This window comes from Malaclemys terrapin, chromosome 21, assembly GCF_027887155.1.
Source record: "Malaclemys terrapin pileata isolate rMalTer1 chromosome 21, rMalTer1.hap1, whole genome shotgun sequence".
Classification (NCBI taxonomy): Eukaryota; Metazoa; Chordata; order Testudines; family Emydidae; genus Malaclemys; species Malaclemys terrapin.
The window spans coordinates 5,392,116-5,404,796 of NC_071525.1; the positions used below are offsets into that span (position 1 = coordinate 5,392,116).

Consider the following 12,681-nt stretch of genomic DNA (forward strand, 5'->3'; position numbering starts at 1 on the left):
CCATTCCGTTTTGGGACATTGCTTCCCTAAATTCCACCTGTGGCTTCCTTTTGTAAACACGCTTTGCCCTCCCCCATCCTCAGCCGCTCGGTAGCGTTGCTGAGCGCTGTTAAACAGCTGCTGCGTTCCACCCCCGAGATGGCTGCGCTTCAGCAGTGCATGATGTTAAGGATTCTTATTTAAAGTGAATCCTATAGATAGTTGGCAAATGTGCTAGTAAATTTTGCCCAGTGATGATGGGACACGCACCCACTTTAAGGTGCCCTAACGCTGCCAGATGTGTACACGTGAGAATCTGGCCCCCGATGTATTTCAACACCAAGGCTACATGTAGCCCACCGGGGTGTGTGCACCACAGCTCGCCCCTCTGCCAGTCTAGAGAGGATCCTAGTTGTGACAACTGCAGCTACAGAGCCTTGGCTTGTTAGCTCAAGCTGTAGCAGCTTGTTCCTTTAGCTCTGAAAGTTCCCACGTCTCTCCCCGGGGTTGGCCAAAAAGGAGCCATCATGGTCCGTTACTGACCTACAGCATTGAGGTGGATCGGACGTAACACAGTCTCTAAAGAAGCAATTGGATCCCATCCCATTAGTTGACCCTTGAAATCTAGCACAAATTGGCTCCCTTCCCCATAAATTTATTTACTATTAAGTTATTTTTCCCCTTTTATTTTTCTAGGTCTGGATTTGTTTACCTTCCTTCAAAGTGAAAATCAGGTAAGGTTGGGGGGCGCTGTCTCTCTCTCTCTCCCTCTCTTTCTTTTTTTTCCCCCCTTTTCCTCCCTGGCAAATCTGTAGACCAGTAACCCTGTCCTTTTCCTCTCAGCCAATCCTCCACCTCCTCCACTGTAGCAATCTGGGCCTGATGTGGCCAACGTTCACATGGCCAAGCATGGCCACGTGCCTTTAGGTTCCATTGCTGTTGCCTGGAATGGTCCATGTGCTGTCTGTGGCTTGGAATGCTGGATTCTTGCTTTCGATACATGACTCTTCTTTTCCTTATTTGCACCTGTATTCTTCACCCTGCCTCACTGCTCCAGGTTCTGGAAGGGGGTAGGGCGCTGAGTTGAAAATGTATTGCATACCTGCTAGTGAATCTGGACAACCGTGCAGTGCAGTTTAGAAAGTGGGCGTATATATATATATATTTTTTGTTAACCCGGGACTGCTCTCTGCCTGCCTGGCATTTGATCCTTTCACAGGTGACTCAGGGCAGAGCTGGTGGTTGAGCTAGCTAGACATACCTTCTTCTGACTTAGGGGAGCTTGGAGCGCGATTTCCTTTCAGAGCTGGTACAATAGGCTCCTTTCACCTTCCTGGGCCTTGTCTCGCCACCACTGCGTGTCTCCTGTTCAGATGCGCCATTCTAACCTGCCATGGCGGGCCGGCGACAGCAACGCCCAAGCTTTCTGGCGGGTTATACCACATGGGAAGCAGCTGGCTCGGGTGAAGTCTTGGTAAACTGGTACAGTTCTCCCAAATCTCAGGAGCATCACTTGTGACTCAACTCTTCCCTTTCCCCCCCTCTCTTGGTAGCGCAAGCAGTGAAATCTGTTGCTTTGCAGTGATGTCTGTTCCCCTTGCTGACTGGGCACCGCCAGCACTCTAAGCACCCAAGGGGGTTTGGGAGGGGGGAGGTGTTTGAATGGGTGCCCAGCCTGACGATTGATGCCCTATTCCTTGCCTGGCAGCACTACAGCCCTTCCGTGATCACCTCCCTGGATGAACAGGACGCCCTGAGCCATTTCTTCCAGTACCGAGGCACATCTACCCATTTCATGAACCCCCTGGCTCCCGTCATGGCAGGATCCCACAACAGCATCAGCCCCGCCAGCGGGCGCATCAGCAGTATTGTCTCCACCAACACGCTGCGGGAGAGCCATGGGCACAGCGGGACAATGAGTAACAGCACGGCTCACCCGGGCTGCAGGCCGGACATCATTTCCTTAGACTAGCCACAGACCCAGGCCACGCTGGCATCTCGTTTCCCCCCAAGGATGGGAGAGAGAAGCAGACTTTCAGCAGCTGCTGTTGAGTTGGGTTTTTGTCTGGGATGGAAAGGACCCAGCCAATAACAGGTCTCCTAAGTGTGTGTCTCGGTCAGGGCAACTCCCCCGTTACGTCCAGCCTTGGAGCCTCACAGACGGGGCTTTCAGTTCTGCACGCGCTCGCCTGAGCATACTGGTCCCGCTTGCTGGGGGGTGCCGGTGGGCAGGGGGTAAATGCTAACCTCTGTTTTTCAAGACCATTTTAAAACAGTTTTTAACTTGATTTTTTGGTAGGATTCCGCACAAAGATCCTACAGTGATAATCCCCACCTTGGTGCTGTCCTGTTAGAACAGCACCATCTAGTGGCCAAAGCAGGACTTAGCAGCCATTCCCCCTGGGATGTCACCTTTTGCATCCCTTTGCACCACACCACTGCTGACTCCTGGAGTGGGGTGAAGAGAGAAACTTGTCTGAGTCCAGCAACCCTCTAGGCGTGGATGGGTGTCTTTCAGGGAGCTGCTTTTATGCACCGACACAAGCACTTTGGCAGTAGGGATTGATCTGGGCTCCTCGGGCATTCTTGACTCCTTGATCCTCTTCTCTGCTCCCCTCCTTCCCTGGGGAGTCTGCCCTCCCAACCCTGGGTTAGAGCAAAGAGCTGGTGACTCAGAAAGAGGCTAGCAAACTTCTGCTTCCAGCTACCCGGCTGGGCCGAGACCCTCTGCTGTCCCAGGCTTTAAATAACCAAATGGGCAGGAAAACGGATTCATAGATTCTAGGACTGGAAGGGACCTCGAGAGGTCATCGAGTCCAGTCCCCTGCCCGCATGGCTGGACCAAATACTGTCTAGACCATCCCTGATAGACATTTATCTAACCTACTCTTAAATATCTCCAGAGATGTTATAACTGAGCCCTGATTCCAAACCCCATCCAGCAAATATGGACATTCCCCAGCAGAGCCCTAGCCACGGAGCGGAGGGTGAATCTGCAGCCTACGTGCACTTAAATGTTCCCATTAAGCAGGTGAGCAGTTGGGGCTCCCTCCCACCTTGCCCTTGATTGTATGCTCCAAAGCAACATACAAACGGCTCTACTGAGCGAATCCGTTCTCCAAACCCCGGTGCTAACCTCTCGTGTGTGTAACCGAATGTGCTAGTGGGTGAGAACCAGAAAGAGAAACTGATCGATCTTTTCTCCTTGAAAACGGATTTTTTTTTTAAAATGTTTTTTTTTTTTTTAAATTGAACAACCTGTGGCATTACGAGTAGCGCAGGAAAGGAAACGTTAACTTCTTAATTATGAATGTTCACCACCCACAGTCCCTTTAAAGTCAGCCATTTCCTGGCTGCTGGTTTAGTTTTGTGTCCTCATTACGACTTCCTTTTTTTTTTTTTTTTTTTTTTTTAGTAAGAATCAAGGCAAAAAGTGGCCATTTGAATGGATGTCCCATCAGTGGCATTTACACATGGGTTGATGCAGTTCTTTATTGGGATGCTAGAGGAGGCAAGGAGGGGGGATTCTTGCTTGCGAACCCTCCTGCAGGTAGGACAGTATCGAGCGGAGGCGTAGCAGGGGGACTGCCAGGGCATTTGTCACCCATCCATCCCCTCGCGGAGGCACTGGGCAGCTCGGCCCAGTCTGTCTCGGTTGTAATGACGATGTATTTTTTTTTAAATGTAGATTTGTTTTCCTCCTCCTAAGTATTTCCAATACAGATCTGTACAGAGAACAAAACTAAATCTATATTTTCAGTTGCCGCTTTTGTACATCCAAAACTCCAAAGACCTCCCTGTGTCTATCTCCTGAGGACTAAATGAAGGTTGTGTTGTCCCCGCCGCAGCGCCTTGGCGGGGACAGCGCATTGCCTGTTGCACAATTTATTTATGTATTTAAATGTATACCTTAGTTTGTAGCCTTTACAGCATCACAGCTGCTGCTTCGAGTGTCCTGCGTAACCAAGGTCTCACTAAACTACCCCAAGTACCTACTGCCGAGTTCGTATTTTTATTACTGTAGCAAGATTGGCACATGAGTTCGATGCATCAAGACGGTCAAAACGGCATTCAGAATGGTATAATATGTAGCAATTTTTTGCACCTTTCTTTCCCCCCCAAGTGTTCCCATCAAGAACTTTAAAACCAACCAATTTCCCTGTGGTCTGGGATAGCTGTGCCCAGAATCCTGCTGTGACTTCAATGGTTCTTGTATCATAGTTGTAGTGAATTTCTGAATGCAATAAAAGTTGTAAATCCTGAGGAATAGTTAAGGTGCAGTTTTACCTTGCATTCTTCGCCCAGGCTTAGTTGTGCTAATCATTTCCCCTCTGTTTTGGAGAGGGACAAGTCCACTGACGCTCTTCATTTAAAGAGCGGTTGGCTGGAAAATGATGTACCAACTACTACAGTCTCCTTCAAAATACCAGCCCTCAGAACTAGCTTGCTTGGTACTTTTCACCTGAAAATCTCCCAAGTGACAGACGTAGCTCTCTGTAAAACAAGAATTCTCCTTCCCCACTTGTGTGAACTGCTTTGAAATCCTTGGTGGAGAAGTGCTAGGTAGAGGATTCGCTTTTTGGAAAAATGGTGCTTTGAGAGATTACTGGACCCCCCTTTGCAAACCCCTTTCTCTCTGCTCATCTTCCCAGCACCAAGCTGAAAAGGGACTTAGGACCAGAACAAATGTACTGTGTACATTTCAGTGGGAACATAATTGTTTGTGGGCTTTTAAAGTTCTGCTGTTGGGGGGAGGGGGGAATGGACAGACCAGCTCCCAGTAAAGGCAGATTTCTATACACATTTTTAACCTACCCATCTGTCTTTTGTACTGTCTCCTCCAGGGCCAGTCACAGGCCGATCAACTCACGTGACAATACAGTGGCTCCACTGTACCCTTTGAGAGGCAGGTACTTTCAGTGTTACGTACAGGTGGTGGTTGAGGTAGCTAGACGCTGAGGAGACAGACATTAAGGTATTACGCCTTTACAGGAAGCGCTGGCTGTTTTCAAGTTTTGTACATACAAGTTGTTTGTGTAGAGGGTGTGTGGGGGGGGTTGGGGGGTAAAGGAGCATCTTGGGGTTTTGATACTGTCTGAAATCCCTTAGTGTTTTATAAGCTCTCTCACACGGTAAACATTATCTAGACACCTTTAAAAAGCAGCTAGCCACTTTCTCTGGTTTATTTATTCTGTCCGTTTAATATCCAGCTGTTTATTATTTGCAACACTTTGTATTATATGCAAACTACCTTTTAGATAATAAAGTTCAAAACAGCCCCCCACTGTGCCGGTGTCAGTTACTGGTGGAGCAGAAGCCTCTGTTCAAGCTGGATTTGAGCAGCTGGGACCTGGAGAGAAGGGTGCGTTAGTCCCATTTTCCACAAGGGGAAACTGAGGCAGAACCATGAAGTAGTCCGTGGAAGGTGGAATTGGAACAGAAGTTCCTAGCTTGCAGTCCTGAGCTCAAACCACTGACACACGCTGTCTCTTCAGTGCCCCCTTTGGCTAAGCAAGACGCTTGGATGGCTAGGGCAGGGGCGGTTATTCTAATGTTATTTGATGTCTCTCTACACTCTGGCTTCCAAGACAGTGAACGCCTCCCCCCTGTCCTAGGCAGCCGGGGTTTGGGCTTAATGCTGGCACTCCCACCTAGTCCATTCAGGACTTGCCTTCCCTTCCTGTCCGTCGCTTCCTTCATAGGAGGGAGGGCCAGAGAGTGACCCCACTCCCCGTCTTCCCTTCCTGCTAGGGCTTAGAGCGGTGGGAAGGAACTTCGTTCTTGGCAGGCCTTGGTAGCCGTGCTTGGTAAAACCAGGTCCGAGGGCAGGAGGTGGTGACAGAGCCGACGACCTTCGCTGGCTGCTGCACTCCCCAGCTGTCTGCCCTGCGGGGAGGCGGGGGCCTGGGATTTCGTTGTTCACTTGTCTCGCACGGCTAAGGTGTCTAGCCAGAGCCGAAGGGCAAACCTGGTCCCGGTGCTGACCCGTTCCACATCTTCCCCCGCTGCAGGTGCTGTGTTCAGGAAGGTGACGGTAGGAAGTTCCGTGGGCCGGGCCAAGCCCTCACTCAGCTCCGTGGCTCTGGGTAGATGGGAATGGACGTTACTCAGAGGGGTGGCAGCTCAGTCACGCCGAGGGGGGAGGGAGAACACTGAGCAGGCCTGATGCACGAAATGCCCCGGAATGGCCAGCGAGGGTTCGGCACTGTATGGGCAGGTAATCCACCCCGAGCAATGCTCCCCCTAGAGCAGTGGGGAAGGCAGGCTGCAGCTTCCTCCACCCCCCTTCCCCCCCAGGCTTTAATTGAAGGCAAGGCTCTAGTGTGAGTTACATACAGGGCAGCTCCCACACCCCCCGCCATGATTGCACTGGAGCCAGGGCCCCTGCCCCTGCTGTGGGAGCGGTACCTGGGACCCGTAAAGCTCACCCCCTGCTTGTCCCCACCCAGCAGGGCAGGTGCTGACAGCAGTAGGAGCTGTGGCTCCCTGGCCTGGGGGACCATCTGGCCCTGGGTGAACAGATGAGAGAAGCCGAGGGGAAGTTTTGGGGCATGGGACACGCCTCCCTCAGCAGCGGTCCAGCACAGGGGCAGAAGAGCTGCTGGTGTTCAGAGACGCCCAATAAAGAGCATTTCCACCCAGGCGTGTTAACCCCGTGTCCAGTGGCCAAATCCCAACCTAGCCACTTCCATTCTGCCCTCCAGAGAGTCATTTCCACTTCCCATTGGGAAGCTGCAATGCTCCTCCCCAGACCTGGCTGCATTTCAGAGGCAGGGGAGCAGAGTCCTGCCTCTCTAAGGGAAGATCATCATTCCCCCCCTTCGTAGAGGAAAACAGGCCAGGCTGGGTTGGCAAATCACTCTCCTTACTTGATGGTTGGGGGGAGGTTGTTGGGCACGTGCCCCGTATTCTCTGCTCCGTCCTCGACCGCTGCGATACACTCCAGAACGTGGAGTTCCAGCCAGGCGTAGGCGCTCACCTCGCTCTCGTCCGCCTTGATCCTCGTCTGAAATCCAACACGTGGCTCTGAGTGCCGGGAGCAGGGGCTCAGAGCTCTCTGGGGCTTGGAGTCGCCACAGCTGACCACCAACCGGGCAAAGGGCTGGCAGATAGGCCTCTAAGCCAACTTGGAATCACTGTCCAACCTAAGGGGCGGGCGCTGGTCATCTCAGTCCCGTGCCAGCAGAGAAGCCAAGCTCTGAACAGGTGGTGGAGGCTGAATTCCTCGAAGGGTCCCTCACGCCCAGGGCTGAGGCCCAGTGCTTGTGGCGCTGTATGTAGGAAATCTGTACTGCCAGCCACCCCTAAGGCTGGGGTCTGGGGACAGTAAGCCCAGGCAACGGACGTACATCAGGGCACGTAAGAACAATTCTCTACCTAATCTCTCCAGACCATCTTCTCCCGGGCCGAGCAGTCCCTTCCCTCAGGGGTCGCTAGTCACCCCCAGCAATGCTCCCCTGCAGCTGCCTTAGACCGTCCCCCCCCCAACGCTCTCGGGGGCCGCTCACCTGCAGCTGCTGGTGGCTCTCGGTGGAAAGAAGCAACAGGTACGCGACAACATGGTGCCGCCTTGGCAGCCCTCTGCTCAGCATGGGCGGGTACACGGACTGTGCAGACGGAGAACAAGGAGCTAGGAATCGGCAGCCCCGAATGCCCGCCCCAGGGGCAGAAACCGAGGGCTGGATCCTGAATTCCTCAGCCCGAAGGCCTCTAGCACACGTTGCCATCAGGGAAATGCAGCTGCCTCTGGGGTAGGGTGCTGCAGCTGTTTAAACAGCAACACTACACGACCAGTTGGGCAAGAGAGCAGGGCTGACATCCTGACTTTTGGTGGGGTGGGACGGGGGGTGGGGAGGAGAGAACAAGTGTCTTAAATGGCCAAGAACCTTTGAGCCCTCAGCTTCCTTCTCCAGCAATACCCATCAGACCGGCCATGCTGGGTCAGGTCAATGGTCCATCTAGCCCAGAGGTCAGGGCCAGGTGCTTCACGGGGAATGAACTGAACTGGGCCATTAGTGAGTGATCCAGTCCCGGCTTGTGGCAGTCAGAGGTTTAGGAACACCCAGAGGATGGGGCTGTGTCCCTGGCCACGCTGGCTAGTAATAGCCATCGATGGGGGACTTATCTCACTCTCTTGAACCCAGCAATCCCTCCTCTCAACCCCTGGGACGGGATGGCTCAGTGGAAGCCAATGCAGGGAGTGCTGGTGATTCAGTAGGGGGCGCTCATCCCCAATCCCTTTCGTTGCTGCAGGTTACGGCTGCGTCTGGGGCTGGCACTAGGGGAGGGGGGGAAGCTATCGCCCCCTAGTGGCTGGTCCGCAGGAGAGGCTTGAGTCTCTGCTGCTGGTTGCCGGACATGGTCCCTCAACCCCCCCCAGGAGAGGCTCGTGCTTTGAGCAGGGACGATCCCAGATTGGCGCCTCTCCGGAACCTGGCGCGGGCCGAGTGGTTCCCCGTGACCCAGGTCAGGAGAGTGGGAAGTTACCTCCCACAGGCCCAGCATCCTCCAGGAGAACGCGCCTGGCTCCAGCTGCAAACCTGTCTCCTCCTGCAGCTCCCGCAGGCCCGCCTCCAGCAACTACGGTCAAGGGACAGTGAGGTGAGCCTGCCTGCGTCCCACGTTCTGCACCGCCTGGGGCTCTGGAATCCAGCCTGCTACCAGGCTGTGCCGCAACAGCGCCCCCTAGCCTCAGAACTCAAGAGCTTCACCAGCCTCTGCATGCTAAGCTGGCAACCCCACTTTACAGATAGGGAAACTGAGGCACCGAGAGGGGAAGGGACTCGTCCAAGCCCATGCAGCAGCTACGTGGCAGAGTCAGACCGAGAACCCAAAAGCTCTGATGCCGTCCCTGGCTCTAAGCAGCCCCTACCCCCGTTCCCCTTTGAAAATCCCAGGGAAAATTACACTACGCTCAGCTTTATCCCCCACTTCCCTTCCCCAAACAGGCACAGAGACCCCTCTGCAATTGCTGCTTCCCTCATTCACCTCCCATCCCTCTCGCCCCCGGGCTCAACCTCCATCCCGCTCCCCACCTGCCCCAGCACCACTCGCCCATTCAAACCAACCCCGATGGAATCTGCAGGGCGGGTCGAGGAGGTACCTGTTCGTCCGGCTCCATGTGCCCACCTGCAAGGGGAGAGAATCGGGAGGGGTCAGTGGCACAGTGAGCAGGTCCAGTGCCCCCTGGAAGCAATGGAGATGCTCCCAGCGACTGTTGCTTCTGGACCACAGTGGTCTCACAGCCCATGGTGGATTGGAGGGGGAGGGCAGGGACTGTCTTTGTTCCAGGGTCTGTACAGCACCTTGCACCATGGGAACCTGGTCCATGACTGGCCTCCTGGCCGGCACGGATAACACACAACCATAGCAGAAGAAACACTCCAGCCATGGCAGAGGTCCCCAGCAGCGGCCAATCTCCCGGCGGCTTCTCCCCCTATCGGGCTGGTTTAACAAAGCATTGGGCAGTTTCATTTTCTTCCAGCTCCCTGTTGGTTAATTCTCTGCACAGCCCTAGCGCTCGTCACCGCAGGATCTCGACGAGGCTAGTGAGTTACACCCCGGTGCAGTAGGTAAGGACCGCGGGAAGGGGAGGGAGGCCAAGAGAGGGAAATTGACTTGGCAAAGGTCACATGACAAAGTCAGAGAATGGAACCCGGGAGTCCTGCCTCCCAATCACTCTCTTTAACCACTAGCTCACACTCCTTTCCTCGACCTGGGAATACGACTTCAGAGGCTCAGTTCCCAGGCTCCGACTCTTCCCTCTAAACAACCCTCTTCCCCTTCCAATGACCACAGCACCTCCCCCATCCAATTGGGCCAGGCAGACAATGGACAGGAAACCCCAGCGAGAGGCATCACCAGATCCCCACTGCAGTGCCCATTTCTAAGCCAGCCTCGTCCGCTCACCGGGGGGCACCCAGATGTTGGGGAAGATGCTGAGATTCTTGGCCCTTCGCGTGAGCAAGACTCTCCTGTCGATGGACTGCAGGATGACGGCCACCCCCACGTCCACCCCGCGGCCTCGGAGCGCCTCTGGTAGTGCGGCAGCCTGCCTCTCCTCCAGGTGCTTGATGGGACAAAAGGACGGTCTCTGGGGAAGGAAAAGGAGAGAGTGTTTGGTAACGGTCACACCAGGCCTCAGCCGGAGTCACAGCAAGAGACCACGGCTTCCCGGCTCAGGCCCGTCGGACCTTTCATCCCAAAACGCTTCATCAAGTTTCTACGCGCAGCAGCTGTGACATGCAGCCACCTCTGGGGCTTAACACAGCAGAGGGGTCATTTTGGGCCAACTCTTCTCACTATGCAAAGAGCGTGAGGAGCAGACAGGATCTGCACGCCGCAGCCAATATCACATACCCAGTCGTGTTCCACATGGGGCCGCGGAGCTCAGAACCAGCTTGACTTCCCTTGGCAAGGACCCTGGGCTAAGCCCCTTCTTCCTCCCAGAAAACGCCATGGGCTCTTGTCCGTTAGTAAGTTACACGGCACTGACCAGCCGCGGAGCGCTGAGGATTTTACAGATATTACCCGACTGCTCTCAGCTTGCAGGTGGGGAAACTGAGGCACAAATGCTTGCCCAAGGCCATGCAGCAAGTCAGTGACAGAGCCGGAAATAGAACCCAGGAGTCCTGACGGCCGGCGTTCAGCTCTAACTCCTAGAACACACTACCTCCCGGAGAGGAGTGGGGGACCCAGGCGTCCTGATGCCCAATCCCCTGCTCTAGCCACTCAAGCTCACTCCCCTCAAGCCCGTTGGTTTAGATACAAGTGCCTCCCCCCACTGCAGATGTCCCCCGCAACATCCTGACCTTTAGAAGGATCCGGGTGGAGCCAGGGAACTCGCTGTCGGAAATGACAAACTGGTTTTGGTCCAAGCCGCAGCTGACCATCGCCTCGTCCTCGTGGGACGCACAGAAGTGCCCGGTGATGCTCTGAGAGAGAGAGAGAGCGGGGAAATCACGGGCCCCGTCTTCTCGCCACGCTCCGTGGGGGGCTCCCAGCCCTTTATATACATTACCCGGGGGCAACAGAGCCTAGCAGCTCGGGCAGGAGGGGAGACGGGACTCAGCCATCTCAGGGGCCAGGTGGAGACTAGAGGCCAGGAGTCAGAGAGACCGATCCCCTGCTCTAGCCACTAGATCCCGTCCTCACCCAGAGCTGAGGCTAGAGCCCAGGAGTATTGACGGCAGCAGGCAGCCCATCCACTAGAAACAGGAAACAGACCGGGCCGTCCCCCTCAGAGCACAGCGCCCACGGCCCGACCACCTGCTCGGCGCCTCCCTCAGCTTCGGCCTGCCCCTGCAGGGACGAGCGGTTAACGGGGCTCGGGAGCGAGAGGCGGCTGCCGGAGAAGGCCACAGGCCGGAGGATGGAGCGCAAAGGGGTCGCTGGATCCAGATTAGTGGTTAGAGCAGGGGCCTGGGAGCCAGGACTCCTGGGTTCTATTTCTGGCTCTGTCACTAACCCAAACCGCCCCCTTGCACATCCAGCCCTCCCACTAAGGCCCCCCCACCTCCTGTACATCCATCCCATCCCCACGCACCCCTGCACACCAAGCCCTGCCCCCAGCCCCCCTGCACACTCAGCCCCTCCCCACACCACCTCCTGCACACCCAGCCCATCCCCTTGCACACCCACCCCTGCACATCCATCCCAAGCCCTGCCCCCAGCCCCCCTGCACACTCAGCCCATCCCCCTGCACACTCAGCCCCTCCCCACACCACCTCCTGCACACCCAGCCCATCCCCTTGCACACCCTCCCTGCATACCCATCCCATCCCCACGCACCCCTGCACACCAAGCCCTGCCCCCAGCCCCCCCTGCACACTCAGCCCATCCCCCTGCACCCTCAGCCCCCCCACACCACCTCCTGCACATCCATCCCATCCCCCTGCACACTCAGCCCCTCCCCACACCACCTCCTGCACACCCAGCCCATCCCCTTGCACACCCACCCCTCCCCTTAAGCCCCATGCACACCGACCCCATCCCTACACGCACCCAGCCCTCCCCCTAACCACCCTGCCCGCCCATCCCATCCCCCACCCCCTTGCACACCCAGCCCTCCCTTCTAACCCCCCTGCATATCGCATCCCCCACTCACCCAGCCCATCCCCCTGCACACTCAGCCCCCCCACACCCAGCCTCCACCCCACCCCCTTGCACACCCAGCCCTGTGCCCCCCACCCAGCCCCCTGCACACCCAGCCCTCCCCCCAACACCCCCCCTGCATACCGAGTCCCCCACTCACCCAGCCCATCCCCCTGCACACTCAGCCCCCCCCACACCCAGCCTCCACCCCACCCCCTTGCACACCCAGCCCTGTGCCCCCCACCCATCCCCCTGCACACTCAGCCCCCCACACACACCCAGCCTCCACCCCACCCCCTTGCACACCCAGCCCCTGCCCTACCCCCAGCCCCCACAACCCCTCGCTGCACGTTCCCCCTCCCCCCCACAAGCGCCCCGCTCCGCACCTGCAGGAACCCGGCGCGCTCGGGCCGGGCGCTGCCCTTGGCCAGCCGCACCAGCCCCCGCGCCAGGCTCTCCATGGGCCCGGCTCGGGGCTTGCGGCGAGCGCAGGAAACCCGGCAGCCGAGGCGGCTGCAGGCCGCGGAGAGGAGCGAGTGGAGAGGGGCGCCCCTGCTGGCCGCTCGCCGGGCCACCGGCTCAGCCGCTGCAGGACAAGCGGGGATCCCC

General features: G+C 56.5%; 2 protein-coding genes across 9 annotated transcripts in view; one reads left to right on the top strand and one right to left on the bottom strand.

Moving 5' to 3' along the window:
- PIAS3 (protein inhibitor of activated STAT 3) overlaps positions 1–5,258 on the top strand; it is a 38,820-nt gene extending 33,562 nt beyond the window's left edge. For all 8 annotated transcript variants that reach the window (XM_054010518.1, XM_054010517.1, XM_054010513.1 and 5 more), the window contains 2 exons: positions 676–713; positions 1,688–5,258. In XM_054010518.1, coding sequence (XP_053866493.1) covers positions 676–713; positions 1,688–1,951 — 302 coding nt within the window. In that variant the 3' untranslated portion in view covers positions 1,952–5,258. The remainder of the gene's footprint in view (positions 1–675; positions 714–1,687) is intronic.
- On the bottom strand, positions 5,132–12,585 carry NUDT17 (nudix hydrolase 17). Its single transcript, XM_054010520.1, has 8 exons — positions 12,459–12,585; positions 10,791–10,913; positions 9,889–10,072; positions 9,083–9,108; positions 8,467–8,559; positions 7,488–7,586; positions 6,849–6,985; positions 5,132–6,061 (listed from the first exon to the last, which is right to left on the bottom strand). The coding sequence occupies exons 1-8, from the start codon at positions 12,531–12,533 to the stop codon at positions 5,899–5,901; spliced, it is 900 nt and encodes a 299-aa protein (XP_053866495.1). The 5' UTR covers positions 12,534–12,585; the 3' UTR covers positions 5,132–5,898.
- Between the last annotated feature and the right edge of the window lie 96 nt (positions 12,586–12,681).